This window comes from Lissotriton vulgaris, chromosome 8 (genome assembly GCF_964263255.1).
Source record: "Lissotriton vulgaris chromosome 8, aLisVul1.2, whole genome shotgun sequence".
Taxonomy (NCBI): Eukaryota; Metazoa; Chordata; class Amphibia; order Caudata; family Salamandridae; genus Lissotriton; species Lissotriton vulgaris.
Window position 1 is genome coordinate 562,256,972 of NC_141696.1, and position 27,348 is coordinate 562,284,319.

Below are 27,348 nucleotides of genomic sequence, written 5' to 3' on the forward strand. Positions count from 1 at the left end.
TGCACTGTGAGGGACCTAATGAAATGAAATGAAATAGTGTATTTAATAAGGCGCCCAGCTACTCAGACTAGAGTGTCCTGGCACGTGACAGAGGAAGGAAAACGTGTGTAAAAGACCCATCATTTATTAAAAAGCCAGGTTTTTAAGTTCTTCATGAAAGAGAGTAGGCCTGTGGTTAGTCACAGAGACTCAGGAAGTCTATTCCACAATTTTGCGCCTTGAAAGCCGAGGGATCTGCCTACAGTTTTAGGCACGATGGCCAGGTTGGCATTGGAAGATCTTAGGGGTCTAGATGTTGTGTAGTGTTTAACGTGCTTATTTAAGTAGCTGGCTCCTCAACCATTGAAAGCTTTGAAGAAGATGGTCATTACTTTGAAGTCGATCCGTTTTTTTATGCGGAGTCAGCGTAGAAACTTAAGAACAGGGGTCAAACTAGATCTTGGTTTAGGTCTCAGGATGGCTCTGGTCACCGCGTTTTGTACCACTTGTAGTCGCTGGATAAGAGATTTGGGAAGACCGAGGTACAATCTGTTGACATAGTCAAGCTTTGATGTCGCCAGAGCCTGCACCACGATCTTTCTGCTCTCAAGCGGTAACAGTGGTATGAATCTTTTTAGCATCGGGAGTATGCCAAAGCAAGCACCAGTTAGATTTTGAATTTGAAAGCGCATGTAGAGTGGCTTGTCTATGACAATTTCTAAGTTTTTGGCTTTCTCCTTTTCCGCGGGCGACAGATCTTTTGGCCATCAGGCCGTCAGGCGTTTCTGTATTACCAAAGAAAACAACTTCAGTTTTGTCTGGATTGCACCTAGCTGATTGATCTTAAGCCAGTTAAAAACCTTTGTGAGGCAAGACTTAATCATTGCCCCATCAAAGTCGGTTCCTTTTTCACATGTAAAAAAACAGCTGAGGGTCATCAGCATAGGAAACAATTTTGTAGCCCTCTTCCTCTACCAGAAATGCAAGGGGGGGTAGATTTATATTAAAGAGGGTAGGTGTGAGAATGCAGCCCTGAGGGACAACTACATTCATGGCTGGAACTGCAGATGAGAAAGGGGGGAGCCAGATGTCCTGAGACCTCTTAGCCAAGAAGGATGACATCCATGTTAAGGTGGTACCCCCAAGGCCGATGTTAGCAAGTCTCTCCAGGATCATCTCATGAGGGACCGTAAACAGGGCTGCCGACAGATCGAGCAGTATCAGAACAGCCTTGCCTCCCTGGTCCAGCTTACCCATGAGAAATTCAGTTATTTCCAGAAAAGTGGACCCAGTACTGGTGTTAGCCCTAAAATCGGATTGGGAGTCATGAAGGAGCTTCCGATCTTCAATGTGTTTTTGGAGGGCCTTGTTTACATGCTTCTTTAATACTTCGGAGAGGGCCGGAAGAAGGGAGATTGGCCTGTAGTTGGTAGAGTCCGTCGGTTTGGGGTTAGCCTTTTTAATCAGTGGAAGAATCTTAGCGTTCTTCCATAATTTCAGCAAGTTGCCTGAGGAAAGGGAAGCATTAAAGAGCTGGTTTACCGTGGTGGGAGCTAATAGGTTCAGGATATTCGCTGGTCATGGGTCGGTAGGAGAACCAGACTTAATGCTTTGGAGGAGGGTCAGTGACTCTTCATCTCTACTAGCTTTCCCTGAGTTTCAGCTTGGAGGATCCAAGAGGTGAAATTTGGTATTAGAACTAAGGTAGAAGGTCAATTCTTCCTCTGAAATGTCAGTAAAGGCTTGTTGGATCACGGATATCTTTTTGTGGAAGAATTGAGCTATTTGCTTAGACCATTCTTCAGTGCATGGCCCTTCCTTTGTGACGGCTTTCGGGCAGTAAAGGATTTAACTATACTATAGATTTCCTTACTCTTATTTTGGGCATTTTCTATCTTGATTTGAAAGAAGTTTTTCTTGGCTGCCTTCACGAGAATGTAATGAGCTTTTAAGATGTCTTTATACACCTTCCTGTCCTCAGGTAGGTAGGATTTACAACATTTCTGTTTGATTTTTCTACAATTTCTTCTGCTAAATCTGAGGGAATCATTAAACCATGGAGCTGATGTGGCAGACCTCTTTGAGGAGCAGAAAACAACCGGTACCGCTGCACCTATGTTGGTTCGGAGCCCTGAATTTATTGAGAAGGCGTCTGAGCCGAGGCAGCCAGACAGCTCCGGTGAGGAACGAATGAGGGCGACTGCTAACATCAGGATGGATATTTTATGGAATGTCCTGTAATTAAGGACCCTCTGCCCTGTGTTAGCCCGAGGGGCTGTGGCAGAGTTGGGAATGACAAATTTTAATAGGAGGTGGTCAGACCAGGTAATGAGAAGTGGTAGGCTTACTGATATGTCAAAGTTGTGAAAGATGGGGGCGCTAGGTGGCGCTGGACCAAGATGGCCGCACTGTAGTGGGGCTCTCGCCTGGTTGAGCCGCTTATAATCCGACAACTTATCCTAACCAACTCTAAATGCTCTTATAACACCGGGAGCATATTCTTCACATCGGGCTGAACGCTCCGACACCAGGAAACCCTCTGGGAGACCTCCAAGGCGGGAGCTGGCTGCTGCGGAACTGGCGAGCGACTCTCCGCGCTCACTTGCGTGCCTGCTCTCCCGCGGCGGAAGACTACGCAACACCGGGGACTCTGGGCCCGGCGGCTTGTACACCATCGGAGGTCCGGGGGCGGGCGGCCCTGAAGCCTCGACTGCGAAGGCCCGTACGGCGGTGAGAGAACATCCCCCCCGTGGAGTAACCCTCCCGTGCACCTCTCCTGCATCAGCCTCATCCCCCTGCGCAGAGATGGGGCCGGGCGCGCTTTCCCGCTTGCGGCCGCAGCCCTCTCCTGCCCTTCGCGAGCCCGGCTGCTCACCCTGCATGACCTGTTCACCGCTGCCTGTCGGAGCCGAGAGACACCCCCGCATTAGCCTCGGACACGGCCTGCCGCAGGAGCGATTTCCACTCTCTTTTTCTCTCATTTTGGCGCAAAGGGCGCCCTGACAACTGCTCCCTCAACGGACCTGCTCTGTGTAACGGCTGGGACATCTGGAACCCTGGGGAGACCCACACTGACTCCTATGACGCTTTGAGGGCCCCTCCCTGGCCGCACTACTTCTGTGGAGGTCCCTGCAGGTGAAGACTGAGTGGGGGCTCCGCTCCCTTGTCCAACAGCCGCCATTTTGATGGGCCCAGGCTCGTGAACCATCGCATACCCTGCCTCTGCAATACCCTCTGCCCTCTCCCCACTGTACAGGCACCGTTGGTAACCCTAGCTCCCAACGGTCTAGCGATAGCGGCATCAGGGTCTCAAGGGCGCGCCATGGGCCGTGGCGACGCCAAACAGTCGAAGATCCCATTCGAAACTCGGAAGGCAAACCAAGATGACGCCCCGGCCGGGTGACAGCCCTACTGTTACCACGCCGCCAGACGAGGACTGGAAGTCCCTGCTCCTGGGCATGAGGCACAGCCTAACCAGTATCGATGCCAAAATCGATAGCATGAACTCTCGCATTGATGGCGTTGTGATGAAACTAGACCAACACGATGCGCGTCTTAAGGAGGCGGAGGACAGAGTCTCTGGGCTGGAAGATGGAGCCGCCGCCACGCGCCGCCAGGTTTCCCAGATGGACAGACTCCTCAAAATTATAGCAGAAAAGAATGAGGACTTGGAAGCCAGGTCCCGAAGGAACAACGTCCGCATCCTAGGCCTGGCGGAATCCACCAACACTGGGAAAATGGAGCCCTTTGTGGAGGCCTTAGTGGTGGAACTATTTGGGAAGGACTCCTTTTCCCCACATCTAATAGTGGAACGGGCGCACAGGTCCTTAGCGGCCAAACCAACCTCGGGTGCTACCCCCAGGCCCATCATTGCCCGATTCCTTAATTACAGGGACCGCGATACAGTGCTCCACCGTGCCCGGGAAATTGGCACCGTGGCCTATGGCAACACCACACTGTCCTTCTTTCCGGACTTTACTCCGGCAGTGCAAGAGGCCCGGCGGAAATTCGCACCGATTAAGAAGAAATTGCAATCCCAGGACATCTCCTATGCCATGCTCTACCGTGCTAAACTGAAGATCTCCTACCACGGCAAGCAGCACATCTTTACAACTCCGCAACAGGCCGAAGATTTTCTGAAACAGCGAAGCCACGACCGAGCTGGGCGACACACTGAGGGAAGCAGATCGCGCTCACGCTCGCCGCTGGAGCAGCAGGATTGACTATGTCCTGAGATAACCAGTAATATGCAGGCCACATATACTCCCTAGGTGCGGCTCCAGGTCCTTCATTCCCGGTGAGGTACTCTTTACTAACTTTCTTAATGCCGGTTTGAATACTAGACTTGGTTCGACAACCTACCTCCATCCCAAGATGGGCGATCGGCTGTCGGCTGGTGCCTTTTGGGTGTGACTTGTGAGGTAGGGGGCTGGTCAGGCGCCCCTGGCAAAGCTTCCACAATGGGTGATCCCCGAAATTACCTACTCCCTTCAGGGGAAAGAGTGACTTTGGACTGTTGGTATATCATGCTTTGTTTCTTTGGGTTGTTGGGCGGGGTGGGAGGTGTTCTATGCCCGGCGGGTTGGGGTGGCCGGTGTGGGTGGGTCGGGGATTTGATTTCTTACAGTCGTACTCACTGTTACTCGACGCGCATTCTGGTTGGGTTGATCTGTGTGGGGTTGATGCTTACTATCTGTTTACATGACGTGGCATTTTGCACAGGAACTGAGCCTCCGCAATATAGGCACGCCTCTTTATGTCTCTTGTCATGGGTGAGATAGAGGGGACACAACTCATTCAGCAAGTTAAATTGATATCATGGAACATCCGGGGGCTTAACGACCCACGAAAGAAGAGATTGGTGTTGGGATATCTGGCAAGTCGTCTGTCCCTGTCGCAATGCTGCAGGAAATACACTTAATGTCAGGAACGTCTCCTCTATTCGCGGCCCGATGGGCCTCCAACAGAGTGTTTTCCTCATACTCCAATTATGCTAGAGGGGTGACAATTTTGATGAAACGTGGTGTGCGTTTTGTTCTGGAGGGTTCAGAGGCTGACTCAACGGGCAGATTCTGTATGGCATGGGGTAGGCTATACTCACATGAGGTTCTCTTCGCCTGTTATTACGGCCCCAATGTGGATGACCCGTCCTCCCTCCTCAAGCTGTGGGGTAAGATCCAATCTATGAGGATTCCGCACATAATCCTGGGTGGTGACTTTAATACGGCACTTCACCCCAATGTAGACAGATCCCACCCTCAGTCCCTACATTACACGCATTCCCAGCACGCTCTGTTGAATATAGTTGAGGAGTGCCGCCTGCTTGACATCTGGAGGCACCTACACCCAACACAGCTGCAAGGCACACATTACTCTGCAGTACACTCCACCTGGGCGCGCCTAGACTACATCTTTTGCTCTGCAGGGCTCTCCTCTTGGATAGTTTCAGCATCCCACCTTGCACGCACCCTCTCTGATCACGCCCCGGTTTATGTTCCATTGCATATCCCGCAAGATGCGTCTCCCTATCTGAATTGGCTTTTTAACCCGGCGCATCTCACCGACTCTGCCTTTAAGGCAGAGCTCGAGCAAGATATTCAGGACTTCTTTGACCGTAACATTAACTCAGTTTCAAGCATCACCACGGTTTGGGAAGCCTTTAAAGTCACAGTCAGGGGATGATGTATTGCCAAAGGTGAGGGGTCCTTAGGTCCCTTAGAGACGAGTTGCGGAAACTTGAACGTGAGCTGAAGCAACTCGAGAGGGAGGTGGAAGGTGACCCAACCAATTACACAGCTAGAGCGACACTACGTGAAAAACTGAATGAATACGCAGATCTGGCTGACAAGGAATGCAAATTCCTGGGTAAGCCGTATGTGGCGCGCATCTTTGGTGAAGGCGAAAGACCTGGTAAGGCGCTGGCCTTCGCGGTAAACCCCCCCCAGATACCAAAACTATATAACGACACTGCTGGATGAACACAATGTGCCCCAGCGATCACTTCCGGAACAGCTTCGCGTCTTTTCTCACCACTACTCCAAACTCTACACTTCCCAGCGGTCCAACCCCACCCCCCTGAACACCTACCTGGACGACACTGCACTAGCGTGGCTGGGTCCATCCCAACAAAAATTCCTTCATCACATACTCGAACTGGAAGAAATCACGGATGCGATCATGTCTATGAAGTCTGGAAAATCGCCAGGTTCGGACGGTTTGCCGATTGATTTTTATAAGGCCTTCATACATATTCTTGCTCCAATCCTACAACAGGTTTACTATGCAGCGCTGGAGGAGGGTATCCTGCCGACTACTATGCGTGAAGCTCTTATAGCGTCCTTGCTAAAGCCGGGCAAGTCGCCCGAGACCTGTGACTCGTATAGACCCCTATCCCTCCTGAATTCGGACGTGAAAATACTAGCGAAAGTACTTGCATCCCGTCTTAATTTGTTGATGGAGCGGCTGGTTTTGTCCCCAACCACGCCACCTCCCACAACCTGCGCACCCTCCAGGCTGTCATCCAAGACATCACCCCCAAGTGTGAGGCTGCAGTCGTGTTCTTAGACGCCACCAAGGCGTTCGATTCCTTGGAATGGGACTATCTATTGGCTCTGTTGGAGCGAATGGGGTTCCCTTTTAGCTTCCTTGATTGGATACGACTGCTCTACCGCCAACCGATGGCCTCAGTGCTGCTGAACGGATCCCGGTCTGATTCCTTCGAAATCCACCGTGGCACGAGACAGGGATGTCCACTATCCCCGGTTCTGTTTGCGCTCGCTATAGAACCCTTAGCGGCCAAACTGCGACAGCACCACAATCACCGTTCCCTTATATACCCAAATAGGCAGTTGCTCATTGCCCTCTATGCTGATGACCTGACCCTCTATGTCCATAAACCCAAGGAAAACCTTATTCCCCTTCTCCGTGAAATCACTAAATTCGGCGGCTTCTCGGGCATTCAAATTAATTGGTCGAAGTCAGCTCTATTTCCACTCACTGACATAACAACACAGTTCCCCCTGGATTACCCCTTAATCTGGGAAGCGGATGAAATCAAATATTTGGGTATAAACGTGACGAGGGGTTGTGACACTACTATCAGAGCCAACTATGGTACGACCCTGGACGCGTTGACTGATAAGGTCACCAGGTGGATTCACCTTCCGCTATCAATGGCTGGCCGTATCTCGTTGATCAAAATGGTCGTGCTGCCCAAATTATTATACTTGTTCACCAACATCCCATATAATCCCGGCCCCCACTTCTTTCGCTCCCTCACTTCCCAAATGTCCAGGCTGATCTGGGATGGTAAGCAGCCTCGAATTAGCATGCGCACACTAATGCTTCCTTACAACCAGGGGGGCTTCGATGTACCGAATTTTCGTAGATATTACGACTGTGCACAGGCTCACTTTGTTGCATACTGGCTCCACCCCCCTCCATTTATGGCCCATTTGGCAGTCGAAGATGGCTACATGAGGCCGACTCCACCGTCGGGCTATCTGTATACAGAAACCAAAATCTCAGAGCGCGACCCCAGTAAGGTGGACTGCACTGTCCTTGCCTGGAGACGCCTGGCTGAAGCATTTGGCACACCCTTTCTATACTCGCCCCTGATGCCACTTTCTCATGACCCTAGACTTCGTATCGCCTGCGAGGAAATAGGACGCAAGATGCTCACGCGCTTGGCGCTGCACACATGGGGGGACCTGTACCTTCAGGGTACCTTCGGAACGTCTGCACAGTTCTTTGGAGATGATTCCCCGTCCGTTATGGATACCTTCCTGTATGTACGCTTACGTCAGAATGTGAAGGCGGTCACCCCAAACTTCCCGAACGAACCAGAGACGGTACAGCCCCTTCATACCCTCCTCCAAACCGACTCTCCAAAGCATGTTGTCTCGTTATTATATAAACACACTCAGGCAGCCGGTTCCCCACCTACATTGCGAGCTAGACATGATTGGGACGCTGATCTGCAGACCCAAATGACGGATGACCAATGGACGGAGAGCTGCGCCCATGCTGTAGCCGTAACAGACAATGCTCGCCTCCGCCTTATAAACTACAAATTTTTACACAGACTTTACTATACCCCAGCTAAACTACATCGTTACCGGCTCCGAGAGGATGACAGATGCGCCCGTTGTGGGGCAGAGGGTGCGGATTTTTTCCATCCCGCATGGTCATGTCACAGGGTGAATGCCTACTGGGAGGAGATATTCGCGGCCGTATCGGACATGATTGGCGTATCTGTGTCTCCCTGCCCTAGGATTGCATTGTTGGGGCAGACTGACCTTCCTTTGCAAGCCCATCGTAAATTCTTTGCTCTGAGCTTCCTCATAGCGAAATGTCATGTGGCGTGCCGCTGGGGGCGTGGTCGCGCGCCCAAATTCAAGGAATGGCTCGCGACGATGACTACCTGGCAAGACCAACAGCATAATTACGCCGACCTACTGCCCCTCAAGTCAAGGCCTAAAGACATATGGGGCCCACTTATTGCGTACCTTCTGCGGCTCCAGGCCCTCACGACCAGGGACTCTGACACACCAGGCAGTGAGGAGGCTTCTGGGTCGCCCCATCTTGGGCCTCACTCCTAATCTTTCACCGCCACACTACACTTTGGGTTCCTAGGGTGGTTAAGGTTGCAAGCTCCGCCATCCACTCCCCCACTTTCTTAATGTTGGCCTGATGAGAACTTCATGACCTTGCTTCACTTGTTAATCCTCTCGCCTTTGTTACTGCCTGCCCCCCCGTCCCCCCCCCTAGTATCATACACCCCCCCTCCTTGGACCTTGGATGGCGCGTTAGGGGGATCATTAGTACTGTACAGATGGGCCGTGGGGAGCTGGATGTTCACCTCTTTGCAACAATTCCTGGCGGGGTGGGGGCGGCGGGAGACGAAGGCTAAGGCTGGCTTCATCGGCCACACCAGATCGTAGAACCACACAATTGCGCTGTTGTTGACTGTTGTTGTTTGGGGGAGGGGGGGGGAGAAAAACCAATGAAAAAGAAAACCTCAGGCATTCACTGTCTCTTATCTGTTTACTCCTCCGTTCTTCTTGAATGCTGCCACACACAGCTCCTTCTAGTTTTAAACGCGGCCGGCCCTGAGGGGTTGTAGGCGGCTTGCTGTGTCAGAAGGTATCCTCTTAATTTACACTGCATTCTAGACTCTGGGATTGCTGCCGGACTGCGCCCGCAGGATGTAGGCGTTTACAGCTGTGTACCTGACAACTGCCTCAATAAAGGTTTTCACAACAAAAAAAAAAGTTGTGAAAGATTTGGTTAGGGTATGGCCCTTCTCATGGGTGTCAAAACAACAATGGAGGGAGAATAGAGGTTTCTAGAAGAATAGAATCTACCTCCTGTTAGACTATATATAAACAATGAGATTCTATCCTGTGTATTTGCTTTTTTCTTGTTTTAGTGATAGGTGAAAGAGGCTTTTTCACTAGGAATGTTAGAGAGAAGCACTATTTTTTTGTGTGGAAAGACTGTGTGTGGTGAAGTTTGTATGAGTGGTAGGGAAAGTGAAAATAATAAAACATAACTTAAAAATGTCCTGGCTAGTAGAAAAATACACTTTATTCAGTTCCCTAGCAGGAAACTTTAAAAAGGGGAAGAGATAAGTGGGGTAAATCCTACTCCCTAAGTGGTCGACATGTTTCGAATGCAGTCCCCTCTGCGTTTCTCATCAGGACCTAAATACGATCCCTACTGCACTCTACACGGTTGCGGTGGATATATAGTATGCCTAATATCGCACAAAAACTGACCGCAAAAATAGGCTGGCCAGTGTTGACAATAAGGGGTTAAATAACCCCCAAAAAATTACCAAATGGGTACCTGTGGAACAAGATAAAACGAGAGACAAAAAACACATAAATATGTAACCAAATGATTGTCTGCTTAGTAGCACATCATCATAGTGTGGAAATTCACGCAGTATTTTACTCAAAAGAAAATTTAGAGACATTGGTGATATATTTTTCAGTTTGTTTTCTTGGCCGTGAATACTGCCATTCTATAGTTTTCAAGAGCACTCACTTCGGTGAAACAGACTAAACATCAAACAACACACACGTTTAGCACAGGCCGACATGTATTCACACTTACATTCACGATCTTATGGTACATATTTCCTGTCATCCCAAGTCATGAAAACATGAATTACGTTATGATTCAAGTGGGTACATACACTTTTTCTCCAGTTGTTATGCTACATGAGCAAGCATCGGGGAGGAAGGCTGCCTTTACAAATTAATATTTTTCATTCTAGAGTAAAATAAAATAAAATGACATGGCAACCGGGGCTTAAAAACCGAAGACTTATTTGCTGCAGCCATTTAGCCGGGGGGTTTAAAGAATCCAGGCGATTGAAGTATGCCTCAAGAGTTATGAAACTCCAAGTAGCCTCAAAAAACACCTAGAGGAACTAAATAAAACATTAAATGAGTTTGAAGCCAGCCTGAAGCAGAGCAAATACACCAAACTACGGAAGGATAAAAGCAAATTTAGCCATGAGAGGGTATATCCGTATATCAGAGACAACTACAGACAAAATCATAAGGAGACCACAGATGAGGACTCATCTGATACAGGATCAAACAGCTCGGGATCAAGCCAGGGGAGAAACCCCAGATACCAAGGCACACGCAATAACTGTAGACGCCCCTACCATCAGGGACCTCGAGGAGGGGGGAATTTCCAAGGGCAACCGATGTATGCTCCCTAACATTTTGGACCACCTCGATACCCATATCCTGAAGCAAGATATCCAGCTTGGGGCTATCACCAACAAGAGTATCCCTATTATGATCAGGCTCATTTTTTAGGCTCACGCCAATTGAGGAACAAAAGCCGAAATCGGAAAGGAAACCACGTGCACTGGACACCCAGAGAAGAAACCCAAACAAGGGTATCCACGAGAAGCATGACCAGAGCGTCAACAAGCAGAAAGTAGACCTGGTCGTAAATCTGACGAACAAACATTTGACAGCTTCTCAAACCTCTGTATTAGAGAAAGGTCTAGGATATGTCCAAACTAACAATATGGACAAATTCCTTGTGTAAAGAGATACAGGACTTTGTAAGAAGGTTAAAACTACAAATCTTTTTCCAAGATAAAGATGACAAGATGACGAACAATGGTGACACAGGTTTAAAACCAAAATCCAATTTCACCCCTCCTGACCATACGTTACCAGTACAACTACTGGCTTTCGAGAAGGCAGTCATGAAGGATCTTGATGACCTGGACCCCAACAATAAACACACTTTCCAAAACATCTCCGCTGAGGAACGGAAGGCTTTAAAGGAACTCAGCAATAACCAACAATTAGTAATAAAACCAGAGGATAAAGGAGGGGCCATAGTTGTACAATCCGCAGATCAATATGATCAAGAATGCAGACGTCTTCTCCAGGACCAGAGAAATTACCAAGTCTTGATTGATGACCCCACTGAAAAGATCCGAATACGGATTACTACCATGGTAGAGGAATCCTTAAGTCATGGATGGATAACAAAAAAGGAGGGTGAATTTCTAGTACAAAAATCACCCATCATACCATACCTGTACACAATCCCCAAAATCCATAAAAGCCTTTAAAACCCACCAGGCCGTCTAATTGTGTCGGGGATAGGATCAATATTAAAACCTGTTTCCAAATTTGCTGATGCCTTTCTGAGATTATTAGTGCAGAAAACCTCTAACTATTTGAGAGATACTAAGGACGTTCTAGTACTTTTGGAAGATCTACGATTTGACCCACCACACCAACTACTAATAAGTTGTGATGTTGAAAGTTTATACACCAACCTTCCCCATGAAGAAACCTTAAACATCATCGAAGATTCTCTTTAGCATCAACTGGGAGTATCAAACACCGAGAAATGTCGTCATGGAATGCTGCAATATGGTATTAAAAGAAAACTTCTTTGAGGACGAGAATACATTGTACCTCCAGAAGCATGGGACCAGCATGGGGAGTATGTTTGCTACCAACATAGCTGGTCTCTATGTCCATCACTTGGAAGGGACCAAAATACTGAATTCTAACAACCCTTTCCACAACCACATCCACACCTGGAAGAGGTACATTGACGACTTTTTGATCATCTGGAATGGTGATGAAACATCAGCGAATAGGTTTATCACTTGGCTGAACTATCAAAACCATTTTTTGAAATTCACAAGTACCATCACCAATGACAATCTAGTATTTTTGGATCTTAATATAATGCCAAAAGACGGAAGACTTACAACGACCACACATTTCAAAAGTACATCAAAGAATTACCTCCTTATGTACCAGAGTGTCCACCCTAAACATCGTAGGGACAACCTTGCCTACGGACAATTTTTGCGCCTCCGAAGAAACTGCACAGAAATAGCAGATTTCAAAATTCAGTCCTATCAACTGAAAGAAAAACTACAGATGCGACAGTACCCCACAAGAATAGTGGAAAAAGCATACAAGAGGTGGAAGTGAGGAGCCTGATAGTAGCCCCAGCCCTCCGCATAATCGGCGTATCAGCCGCAGTGGACCAGCACTGGAGGAATAGCGAGATGCAAATCGGAGCAGCTAAGGAGGTGTAGGCAAGAAGAATCAAGTAAAGTGCAAGTGCCCGTAGGTAGGAGAAATTGTGAAAAAACACAGAGTAATTCAGCCGCACATATACAATTTAAAACGTTTTAAAAACCTAGTAGCAGGGCAGGAAACACTAAACCCTACTGCTGTCCACAGCGCGCGTCCGTTTACATTGTGAATATATAGGCTAATGCCTATGATGCAAACTGGATCACTAATGCAGCTGAGGAAGCGGAAACTGCGTGGGAAACAGAGGCTCAAATTGGATCATAAATTTAAAGCTGTTTTGAACAGGGGCCCCCAAAATATGTTTGGCCCAGGGCCCCCAAAATCCTTAAGATGTACCGGGTGTGTTTCTAAATTGTGTGATACTTTTTTTAAAATTAAATTTGTACTTTATTGCATATCCAATAAACACACAGCACACATCGCCCACAACCCGGAGGCCGGCGGCAACAGTAGGTAGCATCTGTTCTAGGTCTCAAAGACAGTATACACAGCCTCAGTGCCAGCATCCCGGGGGCCTTGCGGCGTAAACGAAGACAGTATTATGCCTGCATAGCACGGCCATCTAGCAAATATGGAAAAAATGTGCCTCGTAGTACAACCCAGGACCGCATTATATTGTGTAGCTTCAGTACCGCTAGTGCGTCTGTGCATAAAGAATCCTCACGCTAAAAATCAACGTTCTCCATGGAACAGTACAGTGATTCCTACCACTAATCTAACCCCCCCCAACAGCCAGCCTACACGAACATGTGCCTACCTACCCATTTGTGTTATCCCTGGAAGTCTAAAGACTAACACTGTGCCCTACTGTTACAGCTCCTACATACCCACTTGTACGAAGGAGTCCCCACTGTCATGACCACCAACTGCCAGCCTCATGTGTCACACCCCCTGACTCTGTCCACCACACTCAGTGCCAGCGACAGCCCTGGAGGACCAGAAGACCACCTCCCCTCTATGCCATGGCTAAGTGTGCAGTGCGTCCCTCTCCAAAGCCTCTGCCTCCTCCTCCTGTATCTCACCCATCTCCTCCCTTTCCGAGTCCGGGTCCGACTCCCCACTATCCTTGGCACACAGATAGGTCCTATATAACCCCCAGAAGTTCTTGGGCCGATTCTTCGGAGGCAGCAGCTCGCTGTATGTCTCCGACTGCTTGCAGCAGTATAGTAAGTCCGCCGCACACCTTTTCTGGGTTGGTATCGGCCCTCTCATCCAACATATAGCAACCAGGCGTTTAGCGGTCAGCAATGCTATATCCGCCAGGCGCCTCACAGCTACCGGCAGTGTCTTGGAATAGCCCAGTAGGGCCAGGGCCGGACATGGTGAGATGTCTACTCCCAACATCAGACCTAGTTCAGAGAAAACCCCCTGCCAAAATGTATAAACTCCAGGGCAAGACCAAGCCATATGAAGAAAGTCCGCCGACGGAAGGTGGCATCGCTCGCACTCCGCCGAGCCCCTCAAGCCGTACCTGTGCAACCTCTCCGGAGTGTAATAGACACGCTGTAGATATTTGAAATGTATCAGTCTATGCCTGCTGTTGAGCGACACCTTTCTGGTGTTTATGCAGCAGTATTGCCACATCTCATCTGTAATCGTCAGCTGTAAATCACTCTGCCAAGCCAGCCTGGCCTTGGAGATCGGGTATTGCTTGTGCCAGTCCCCCAGTTTCTTGAGGTTCATGACCAATTTACTGGACGATGGAGTTTTGATCACGTAAGTGAGTTCCAGCACTTCCGGGGGTTCAGCCAATTCCGGGCCAAGCAACTCTTGAAGTGCGCAAAGGACCCTGTGGTATTGAAAACTGTGCAGCAGCGTCTTCCCGGTCTGGGATTGTAGTACCTGTTGGAGAGTCTTCACAGTGCCATTCAAGAAGAGATCCCCCATCTTATCTATGCCTAGTTCACTCAGTGCCTTAAGTACCCCCTTCTCCGTCAACGGGGCAAGCCATACCGCCCATTCCACACGCATGAGGGGTGAATACAGCAGCTCACTTTCCCGCGTGCGGACCAGCTCATGCCAGGCGTGATTCGTAGCCGCTATAGAGTCCAAGATCCCAGTCCTGCGATCAACCGGGCGGCATATCGTAGCCGGGAGAGGAGTGGGGTCCGCAAACAGACGTTCCAGTTTCGTGTGTGGGATATCGGGGTTCCCATGGACCCAGGTGTGAAGATGAGCCGCCTGCGCTATTCTGTAGTAACGCTCCAAGTCAGGAGCCCCGAGTCCCCCCGGTCATAGGGGAGCATTAAAGTCTGCCATTGGACCCTGGGTTGTTTACCTCCCCACGCAAGTCTGATAAGTGTCTGCATGAGCTGCCGGAAAAAAAGCCCTAGACAGCACTACCGAGATGTTGGTAAAGAGGAAGAGGAACCTGGGGAGGACCACCATCTTCATGATCGCTATCCTTCCCATCAGTGACAACGGAAGCGTACACCACACCTCCACGTCATCCACAAGTTTAGAGTACGCCACCCCATAGTTCTCCCGCACAAGGATCTCGGGGTCAGTATGTAAATGTATCCCGAGATAGCGTATGGAGTCTGTGGTCCACTGTAGTGGGTACTCCGAATCAAACAGGTGAGTCACCGGAGTCAGGGGAAGCGCCACCGATTTATCCCAGTTGACTCGCAGGCCAGACAATACACCGAATCTCACCACCTCCCTCAATACAGACGCCAAGTTCTCCTCCAACTCCCGAACGTACAACAGTGTATCATCGGTATACGTAGATATGCCAATCTTGTAGGTGGGGAAGTTAATCCCCTCGAACCCATGATATTCCCTGATTGCGCACGCCAGTGGCTCCGCTACCAGGGCATACAAAAGAGGGGAAAGGGGGCAGCCCTGCCTGGTGCCTCTACTGATCGCTATCGGGCGGTGACCCTATTCCCTAGTTTCAGTCTAGCCGACGGCTTGTAATATAGGGCCCCCAGCATCTGCAAGAAAGGTTCACCCAGTCCATACTTCCTCAGAACCCTGAGCATGAACGGCCATTCCACCGAATCAAATGCTTTTTTCATGTCCAAGAATATAGCTACTGCCTTATTTTCCTGCTGAACATGCTGTATGGTGCTTAACACCGTGCGAATATTATACGTCAAATTCCTAGCGGGGACAAACCCGGCCTGCTCGGGGGCAACTAGTTCGGGGACCAGTATGGCAAGCTGCGCAGCCAGAACCTTCGCATATAATTTAGCATCAACATTTATCAGGGAGAGCGTCTATATGAACCACATTCATTGGGGGGTTTCCCCGGTTTCGGTATTGTGATAAGGAGCGCTTCCCTCATAGACTTTGGCATGCTACCCTGTTGGCAAATATCGTCGAAGAGAGACATCAAGTGCGGAATAAGCTTATCTTGAAAAGCCTTGTAGAAGGCCACCGTAAGCCTGTCGGCACCCGGAGCACTGCCTGATCTCATTCCCTCAAGTGCCTCCAATATCTCTTCCTTCTGAATTGGCATCATAAGAAATTCCCTCTGAAAATTGGCGAGGAAGGGCATATTGATATAACTAAGATAGTCATCTATTTCCTCCTCGAGCTGACCAGACCGTGATTGATAGAGCTTAGTATAGTAAGCTTGGAATTCCGCTAGTATGTCGCCCTCCTCTGTGACCACCTCACCACTGGACGTAATTAATTCCTCAACCACCAACTGCGGCCTGCTGTTGCGCATGAGTTTAGCCAGGAGTGAACCAGGGCGATCCCTCTCCCCGTAGGTGCGTGCCGTGACATACTTCCCCATATGCTGTATTTCTCTATCAGCTTCCTCGTTAAATTCTATTATCAGGGATTTAATCCGTTCCTCAGTGTCATTGTTTCCTGCATGACTAGATTGCTGTTCCAGCTCAGATAGCTGTGTCTCTAAGTGTTTTAGCCTCTGCCTAATAGCTCTGAGCACCCCAGAGTGTTTAGCCATCGTCATACCTCGGATGTACACTTTGAATGCGTCCCAGAGTGTCTGTACACTATCCACTGACCCCACATTGGTCTCAAAGTATGTATCTATGTCCTCAGCCAACTCCCCTCTAAAAGCCTCATCTAGGAGCGAATATGGGGGGAACCTCCACGTGAACGGGGGAATTCTCCTAGCCAGGGCATCCAGCAGCAACAGCAATGGCGAGTGGTCCGACAGCATACGGGGCAGAATCACACACCCCTTAACTGAGTTGTGTAGAGAGTGAGACGCAAACCAATAGTCAATTCTCGTGTGTATGTTATGGTAGGCCAAATAATGTGTGTACCCTCCCCGCCCTGGGTGTCTATGGCGCCATACATCCACCAGATCGAGCTTTATCATTTCAGTCTGCATAAGCAACGCTGAGGCCGCCGGACAGCGGGCCGGGCCAGCTGACCTATCCAGATCCGGGCTTAACACAAAATTAAAATCACCCCCCCCCCCATAACAGTTTGGAACCCACATACTGTCTGCACAAAACTGCTAGAGAGGAGTAAAAGGCAGGGGTGTCATAATTAGGGCCATAGACATTCACAACAATTAAATCATGATCTTTCCCAACACAGCGTGCAATTAGATAACGACCCTCCGGGTCCACGATAAGCTGCAGTAACTTCAGTTGTGCTTTGGGATTAGCCTACGTAATCACCCCCCTTGCATGCGTGGTGAAGCCCGCTGCTGCGCAATTGCCTCCAAGGCCTCTGGCCATCAGAAAAGGGCTGGAAAGAGGAAGGTGCGTCTCCTGGAGGAGTGCAAGGTCAACTCGGTGTCTTTGTAAATAGCTCAGCACTTTCCGGAGTTTACGGTAGTCATTCAAACCCCTCACATTCCAGTTTATCACTCTAAGAGAGTTGGGGCCGCCCTCCAACTCTAAGACCTCAGTGCCCGCCATTCCAATAAGACCTGTTTAGTGAACCCATACACATAGGATCGCAGACACAGTCCCGTAGTAGGCCTAAAAACATCCCAACTGCTCCAGTTAAACATACCCAACCTGATCAGAGAAGAACACCCACCCCCCAACCCACAGCCGACCACCACCAACCAGGTCAGACAGACCCCACTACCACCCATCCACCCCCCCCACGCAACAAGCCAACCCAACAAACCCCTATATGGCTCCTGTCAGAGCCAAAGGCCGAAAGCGCAGGGGCAGGGGTTCCCAGCCAGGCAACTGTTCAACCCTAGTCCGTGACTGCAATGCTCAGCTACTCCTCCACCCTGCCCCCTGATAGCAATCGGCACCCTCGATAGGTTTCGTCCAGCAGTCAAACAAGTGAACTCCCGCTTGTGGGAGGTTACAATCCGCATAAACGAGTGTTCAGCAGACCCAGCTTCCAACAATCACCCTTAAACAAGCAAAGCAGTGCGGATATTAACCAGAAAGTTCTCACCCTGGAAGTGTCTCATAGTGGGCCTGCACACGCCCTTCGAGTTCCAATGTCCGCCAGGCCACACTTGTCTCGCAAAGATGTCGTATTAGTAGTTCCATTCCCACTCCTTCCCTGGGAGACATCATGGGGCGATCCAGCTCCGCATTCCTGTTCACTCCTGCTCCTCCATGTGAGAGGTTGCCAGCAAGGGGTTTGTTTGTGGATCTGTGTTAGACAGTATAGCGCAGTCTGTATTAGTTAGACTTGGCAGCTGAATGAAACAGTTACTGTTCAAAATCTTATGAATCTGTCAGCCCAAAACTATAGAAACTACCACACTAGCCCCATAGAAATGCAATGATTTGGACAGATTCTAATTCAACAACAAACTTGTGTTTTCTGGCAGTGAATGAGAAATGAAACACAAGAGAACAAGTGAAGCAACACAAAAAGATTAATTTTTGGAAAAATTATTTTTTATATTGAAATAAATCAATGAAAATCAAGGGTGTACAGTTATAGACAATTGCATGTGTTTCTAAAGTAAATGGAACTGAAAAAAACAATCCATAAATACAGAAGAAAGCAATCCAGTCAGAAAAACATTAAATTAAATTGACTTCTTTCCAAGATGGTAAATTGAAAGCCAGATGTAAAACACGAAGGGAGACTTGGATTGAAGAGTCGACGTTTCGGTCTCAGTGGAGTAATCCAGAGACCATCATCAGGACAAAAGAATAATGCAATAAGGATGACCCCTATAAAAAACATATTTAAAATTAACAATTGGTCCTAGAACGTGTTGCTGTCATATAAGGACAAATAGAACATATATTTACATAAATGACATTTATGCACGTTTTAGTGAATTGTATACAAAGAATGCAGTCTAGCAGAAGGGTCAGTGTGGTGACCATAAAGATGACTGACAAGCATGTATAATTGCATTAGACACATTGTATAAATTAAGATAAATATTTACAAAGCTGAAACCAGTTAGTGTGGTAGTCAGAAGGATGACTGGCAAGTCTTATTTGGAAAATGGACAGGCAGATACACTTACTTATTTCATGACTGAAACAAAGCTGTAGATGAACTCGCGCTGAGTATAAACAATTTATTGCCTGTAGGGAGGGGAAGGATATCACGAATAAGCTGAGGAAATTTTTTATCAATCAATTGATTGTATTGGGTTTAATCAAAAGTAAGAAAACCTATTTACCTTAGGGAAGCTTTAAGTCTGCCCCGAAGTGATATCCAAAAAATCAAGCCAAAAACATTTTTAAATCTTTAGGGAACCTGTGGTTTCAATCTCAGGGTCCGCGATAGCTGTAAGAAGTATTGTATCAAAGATTTAATGTCAAGTAAGCAACATATAATTCAAAACTTAGTGAGAAATAATGCTATTGCTATTCATATGTGAGACAGTGCCTCGAACATATTCTCTCTACTGCGAAGAAATACTAAAAGCAGTGCAGATAGGGACATGCATTCAAGCGTTTTGTGTGACACGACGGCTACAGGGAAATTACAGATAGCCATTCGTGTCTCTGTGGAGTGACTGGGAAAGAGTGCTAAATAAGTATTGCAGCACACAAAGTATACATTCGCTTTTGGTAATGGGTAGTTGCGTGACGCGCTAGGAGTCAGAGGGAGCGTCGTTATCGCGGTGCCTGAAAGCAGTTAGCCTTCCAAGTATTTAACAAGTTATAACGCTGGCGGTTAGCAATGTTGCAAAATAGCAACTATTAAAAATCACACCTAACGCTGCCGTGTTTAGGAGACAGCAGCGGTGAGGAGTTTAAAGATAAAAGCAGCGTCTAAAGACTAAGAGTCAAAGTGCTCGCTTCTTAGAAAAAGTTGTGATATGCACAGCGGTTTAAAAGTGAAATTGACAAGGTGGCGCTTACAAACTTACCGGCCATCTTGTAATGGCTATGTCAACTTATACCTCTGTCGACATAGCCATTACAAGATGGCGACTATTGCGGTTCACTTTTTCAGCCTCCCGGCCGTCCTATACCACGTGACTAGGCCACCCAATCTATTATCGCTATATATTGGCCATTTTGGCTCTGTCTTTTAGCTCACCTCTGATTGGATACAGGAGAGACGCTTCTCGCCAGTCACTCGTTTCAGAAGTAAGTTTGTAAGCGCCACCTTGTCAATTTCACTTTTAAACCGCTGTGCATATCACAACTTTTTCTAAGAAGCGAGCACTTTGACTCTTAGTCTTTAGACGCTGCTTTTATCTTTAAACTCCTCACCGCTGCTGTCTCCTAAACACGGCAGCGTTAGGTGTGATTTTTAATAGTTGCTATTTTGCAACATTGCTAACCGCCAGCGTTATAACTTGTTAAATACTTGGAAGGCTAACTGCTTTCAGGCACCGCGATAACGACACTCCCTCTGACTCCTAGTGCGTCATGCAACTACCCATTACCAAAAGCGAATGTATACTTTGTGTGCTGCAATACTTATTTAGCACTCTTTCCCAGTCACTCCACAGAGACACGAATGGCTATCTGTAATTTCCTTGTAGCCGTCGTGTCACACAAAACGCTTGAATGCACGTCCCTATCTGCACTGCTTTTAGTATTTCTTCGCAATAGAGAGAATATGTTCGAGGCACTGTCTCACATATGAATAGCAATAGCATTATTTTTCACTAAGTTTTGAATTATATGTTGCTTACTTGACATTAAATCTTTGATACAATACTTCTTACAGCTATCGCGGACCCTGAGATTGAAACCACAGGTTCCCTAAAGATTTAAAAACGTTTTTGGCTTGATTTTTTGGATATCACTTCGGGGCAGACTTAAAGCTTCCCTAAGGTAAATAGGTTTTCTTACTTTTGATTAAACCCAATACAATCAATTGATTGATAAAAAATTTCCTCAGCTTATTCGTGATATCCTTCCCCTCCCTACAGGCAATAAATTGTTTATACTCAGCGCGAGTTCATCTACAGCTTTGTTTCAGTCATGAAATAAGTAAGTGTATCTGCCTGTCCATTTTCCAAATAAGACTTGCCAGTCATCCTTCTGACTACCACACTAACTGGTTTCAGCTTTGTAAATATTTATCTTAATTTATACAATGTGTCTAATTCAATTATACATGCTTGTCAGTCATCTTTATGGTCACCACACTGACCCTTCTGCTAGACTACATTCTTTGTATACAATTCACTAAAACGTGCATAAATGTCATTTATGTAAATATATGTTCTATTTGTCCTTATATGACAGCAACACATTCTAGGACCAATTGTTAATTTTAAATATGTTTTTTATAGGGGTCATCCTTATTGCATTATTCTTTTGTCCTGATGATGGTCTCTGGATTACTCCACTGAGACCGAAACGTCGACTCTTCAATCCAAGTCTCCCTTCGTGTTTTACATCTGGCTTTCAATTTACCATCTTGGAAAGAAGTCAATTTAATTTAATGTTTTTCTGACTGGATTGCTTTCTTCTGTATTTATGGATTGTTTTTTTCAGTTCCATTTACTTTAGAAACACATGTAATTGTCTATAACTGTACACCCTTGATTTTCATTGATTTATTTCAATATAAAAAATAATTTTTCCAAAAATGAATCTTTTCGTGTTGCTTCACTTGTTCTCTTGTGTTTCATTTCTCATTCACTGCCAGAAAACACAAGTTTGTTGTTGAATTAGAATCTGTCCAAATCATTGCATTTCTATGGGGCTAGTGTGGTAGTTTCTATAGTTTTGGGCTGACAGATTCATAAGATTTTGAACAGTAACTGTTTCATTCAGCTGCCAAGTCTAACTAATACAGACTGCGCTATACTGTCTAACACAGATCCACAAACAAACCCCTTGCTGGCAACTTTTTTCTTAAAACAATTCTACTGCCCAAGCCCGCAAGGGTATATTGGGTTACCCACTCCTACTTCCATGTGAGAGGTGGCATCGGCGTCCTCTCGTTGACTCCTCGGATTGTTCCGCCGTTCCTTAGCCCATTCCTTCAATGACTTATTCAGCTCCGTAGGATCAGTGAAGAAATGTGAATACCCCTGCCTATTAATACAGAGTTTCGCGGGGTACATCATGGCGTAGTCAAGTCCAAGGTCTCTCAGTTGCTTTTTGTATGGGGCAAAGCGCTTCCTCTCCTCCTGCACTTTTGCCGTGAAGTCCGGGTATAGGGAAATGTTCATACCCTCATACTGTAGATCTCCTTTTTCTCTGGCCAGACGAAGCGCTAGATCCCTGTCACTGTAGTTCAACAGCTTAGCTATAATCGGCCGCGGAGGGGCTCCCGGCTGTGGCTTGGGCCCTAAAGTGCGATGAGCCCGTTCAACGATGAACATAGGGGAGAAGACATCGTCCCCCAGCAATGCCCGCAGCAACTTTTCGACAAACAACTCCATTTTGCCAGTTTGGGTGGTCTCCGCCACCCTAGTGATGCGAACGTTGGAGCGCCGGGAGCGCGCCTCCAAGTCCTCCGTCTTGTCTTGAATGACCTGTAGGAGTCTGCCAAACTGTTTGCGATCCTTATCCCATTCTGACTGTGCCTCCTCCGCCTCCGTCAGACGCCTTTCCGCCATGTCGAGCCGTTCTGCATGCTTATCGACTCTTTCAGACATGCGATCCATGCGATATGTCAGGGCATCAAGCTTAATGCCAATCAACGCCATGCTGTCCTGTAAGCCTTTTTCCATCGATACCAGCATTTCGCGAATATCTGCACACAATGAACTGTCGGGGGCAGCAGTACGCGGCGAAGTTTCAGGGGCCGTCCCCTCAGTCCTTTTCGCCTTACGTTGGTCAAACGACAGTTTGGGTTGCGTCCTGTCACCTTTCCCCATGGCGTTCCTAGTAGACATCAATGGGAGTAACACAGCTAACTGTAGTGTACAGCAGGGAGAAGCCAGTGGCGCCAGCAGGAGCCGCTCAGTCAGTTGGCGCCAAATAGTAGTGTGTTGCGTAGCAAGAAATTGCGCCCAAAATGGCGGCTGTGCGCACGGCCGTGTGAGTAGGCCCAACCGCCAGATTCCTCCACTGTGAAAGCGCCCCCCGTCCACCACACCATCCAAGAGCCGGACAGAAGGGCCAACGCCGTCCTGGACCACACCACACCTTCGACACGGCTCCCTTCTGCGGGCAGTGGGGCAACAGGGTATCTCCCCAAGGGGGGGGCAATCAGCCGATCACTGTCCCGGGCGGCAAGCACCGCTGCAAACACCTCCACGCTGGTCACCTCTGTCTCCACTTAGTCGATCGCCAACTCGCCCCACCACCACCGGAGAGCAGTTCGTATCAGCACTTCACAGCTACCCGTGCCTGGCCGCAGATCAGTCGCACCGGCCCCTCTTCAGTGCGGCATACCGCACATAGCGTGATGTAGCCCGGGCAGCCCCGCAGGAAAGTCCGTGGATGCCTGCCTGGTCCGCCCCGGCAAGGTCTCTCGACCAGCCAAGCTCCACCACACCGATTTACAGCGGGACAAAGAACTCCAACCGGACTGGAGCGTAGTCTGGAGGTTCACACCAAGTGTTAGAGCTAGTTGGGTGCCAAAAGGATAAATTTGACGGATTTTAACAGGGCTCAGGCGAGGAGCTCAACGCTCACACGTCTTTCATGGACGCCGGCAAGCTCGGCCCCCCCAATTGTGTGATACTTCAGATGGTAATAAATGAGTGTACATCATCTGCAATGTCTATGGATTTGGTTGCTTATGAGTTGTTGGCATGGCACTGACCTTTGCCAGGAACAGAGCACAGGAGGGGGCTTTTCAAAAACCTCATACATGTCAATGCAATTGTCGCAAGGAGCACTCTGCAGACTGAGACAGTATATAATAACTGGTTATACATGGCCTTAACACATTGTAGTAGGGGATATAGGCTCTGCGCGAGAGTGAGGTTTGGCTCTACTGCAATCCAATAAGTGCCAGCATAAGTGAGGCAGCTGCAACCAGATCACTTCTTACGCTGAAAGGACACATGCAGTATTACACTGGGACTGACATTTTGGTCCCCTCCTAGAAAGCTGCTGAATAGGAAAAGGGGAAGCAATTATTTGAAATACTTTCAATTCAAATACAACCAGGACTCCAGCACTGTCCTGGAAGGAGCAAAGCAAGACCTTGATTCCAATACACATGTTCCAGTTACATATGCCACAGCCTATAATAAGGCAAAATTAAAGAGGCCTGTTTTTGGCCTGTAAAACGAGTTTTTGGAGGAACCCGTTGATGCACCTATCAAACTTCAATGACTTATAACTCGATAATCAAGAATAAATCATAGGTTAAACGGAGTATTGCCAGATAGTCCCTGAGCTGTACCAGACCTATGCCTTGGCAGCTTTACAGTTTAATACACAGGAAGAATACTGAATATGTCCTGGCGAAGATGTTACAGACTTGTATTGTATGATGAGCTTGTTTAGTAAAAAGAAGTTTTTAAATAAAATAAAAATCGTAGGTGGCAGTTGTACATTTTAATTTGTCACTCCCTGACAGTTTTCACAGATTGGCACAGCAAGGTATAGACTAGATTTTGTGGAAAGACTTATCGTGCAAAAGTGGCAAAGAAGCTGTCTCACAGTTGAAAAATGAAAAGTTGATTTGTTACTTTTGTGAATATAAGTGAGACACATACATGTGCATACCTACACACGCACACATATGTACAGGACTTTATTTAAAAAGGGCTCCTACCTTGAAATTAAGCAATCCAATTGCAGTCTCAACAAAAGTGATCAAATGAATAGGATCTTGAAGGGTTCGTCCTTGTGAGTAACGTGAAAACGTTTCTGCAAACTGGAGACAGAGCAAAGAACATTTCAGACAAGATAAGCAACCACTTTTACAGGCTGGTCACAGATATGCCTTGAATCAACATTCTTGCAACCCCAAGCACCAATTACTATTGCTCATAGTACAAGCAAAAGATTACCATGTCAAAAGGACGTGTGAGCCTAGGGCTTCCCTAGAAAGACCTGCTGCAACCATATCAAGCTTGCTGCCATGAATATTTGCTGTGCACCGTCCACAAATGGCAAGTCGAATGTAAATTCAAAGGCTCTTAAAAACAAGAGGTACACTAGCCTGATGTTGTTTGCTTCCTCACAAATTACTCACACGTCTGAACGAGCTAAGCGCCTTCTACCCAGCTGTCCTGCTACTCACTAGTGCGCCATGCTCCCTTTTGTTCTACGGTCTTTTCTTCAAATTTTTTAGTTTACCTAAGAAAGCCTATAAAGGAACTTTTAATTCTTTGAAGACCAAAGATTGCCATTTTTTTCCTCCATGAGACCCGTTCACAGTTAGCTCTGAGCTGCCAGTGGGGTAGCCCAAATTCCAAAATCTATCAGACTGGAAACATACAAAAGCTTTTTGCACAGATTTTCTTTTTTTATGGCTGAAAGAAACTCTCCCCCCCCCCCCTTTCTTCAGATCATGCATCAGCAATGTTTGCCCAGATAGGACAATGCGTGTGGAGATAAAAAAAATAACAAAATCTCTTTATCGTAGGTAAGATGAAGATTTTTTTTCAATAAAGAAATCGCAAAATAACACGATCGACCATTTTAGTTTATGGAATCGTCAACCCTTGATAGATATCAAAGGAAAGCGAAATTTTAATCATCTCTCTATTCAATCTCAGTTGGTTAAATCATATCTAAGAGATTTGCATAAATATAAACCATCAAAGACTTTTTTTTTATCTTCAAAGGGGGTTTCAAGACCCCATAAGCTTTGTACTGTAATCATCACAGGTCACCACCCTGCAGGAGTAAGGCTGCTATGGCAACATAAAAAAACTAATGCTTAAGGCTTAGCATAATATTCTGACTAATAGAAAGGAAACTCATTTAAAAGCAGCCAGCCTATTTACCAGAAGCGGGATTAGACGTGTTATTTCCCCTTTTAGCTTCTCCCTACTGCTCTGCAACCACCTCTTTTTACCAGCCACTCCCCCGCCAAAACAAGAACCATCTAATCAACTGCAGGCTTCGAAAAGCCCTCACACAGTATGCCGGGCCTTTGCAGTTAGACCAACAAACCCAACCTATTCATTTGTTTCTGTAATATTTGTATAAACTACTTTAACGCCAGCCCTGGTTTGTATTGAAGGGGGTGGCAGGTGAAAAATACTTTTTTTTTCCAAAATGCCAGATTCTATTTTCTATTGTGGTAATTATAAATCTTATCTGTTACTTTGGTTGATTGTTTTCACAAATGCACCAGCGGTGCTGTAAACCATTTTGACCACTGTAGCGCCGTGTCTGGGTCTAGCCAACAAAGGGTTTATAGATATGCTCAAGTTCACGAGTTGCCATGGCCTTAACCCAGTTGTCGGTTAGAGTGCATTTCAAAAACCTATTCTGCATTAACCTTGGCTTCGTTCACAAAAACAGCAGAAGGGTTTCTGTGCCTTCCTTCTGTTTCTCTTAATTTGAAATAAGCTCAAACACAAAGGTAGCTTGTGGAGAAGTTTCAATTAATTTTTCTTAAGAGGGGACAATTAAATGTTTCCGGCCTAGTAAAGTGTTAAGTTCAGTGAGGTGGAGAAGAAAAAAAAGAAATAGAAAAAAAAATGCAAAACAAAGAGATTGGGGAGGAGATGAACTAGCAAGCCTCAGCAATTCTTTCAATTCCAATGCAGTTCCAATAATGTGTTGAGAAGAATGCACACTGTTCAGGATTTGTGGGCGAATTGTGCCTTGACAAAGGAGGGAGAGCTACGCTTGTTATAGTCCAATAAGCCATGCCAGTCAAACAAGTAACCGTACCAAGGACAAAGGCAGAGAAAGAGATTCTCACACAAAAGGAAACAAGTAAGCCCATCTTTTAGTTGTGCTTTGGCTCCAAAGGTTTATGCTTCTCATAAATAAAAGTGGAGAGGAAATAAAACCGCAAAGTGTGTCTGGATGGCTTACAATCCCCCTTTCTCCTCTCCTGAATCCTTGCATGAAACACGTTCAACACATACTTTCTGCTTAAAGGCTTAACAGTCATAGAAACAAAAGCCAAAAACCCACAACCACATGACCTCGGGTGGTGGTTTGTAGCTGCATGAGAGAGGGGGTGTGGTGTGGTGTGTGTGTCTGGAAGGCAATGTGCGCGTTTGGACACAAGTATTAATTTCGAAGTTATTGGAACATGCTTTAAATGCTTACGAGTCGACCCCTCTCTTTCTCATACATGAACACACTCAGATAGAATGTCGCCGAAAGCATGGTTCGTCAGACCACGGTGGCAGTACGCCCATGGGAGATACAGCCTTGGTAATTGAATTATATTGATTTTGGTTTCTGTTTCCGACAGGAATTTGTCGACCTGGCACACCACATACAGTTGTTAAACGACACGAACGCACCTTGTTGGGCTATTCCCACCATGCTGGGAATGCTAAGTGCCCTAAACTGTCCGTCCCGGGCAATGTCAGAGC

The 27,348-nt window shown here is 47.1% G+C and overlaps 1 protein-coding gene across 1 annotated transcript in view; it reads right to left on the bottom strand.

The window, feature by feature from the left end:
* The window catches only part of CLYBL (citramalyl-CoA lyase), a 2,598,854-nt gene that overhangs the window by 531,774 nt on the left and 2,039,732 nt on the right, over positions 1 to 27,348 (bottom strand). The window contains exon 6 of the mRNA XM_086934376.1: positions 24,612 to 24,713. Coding sequence (XP_086790502.1) covers positions 24,612 to 24,713 — 102 coding nt within the window. The remainder of the gene's footprint in view (positions 1 to 24,611; positions 24,714 to 27,348) is intronic.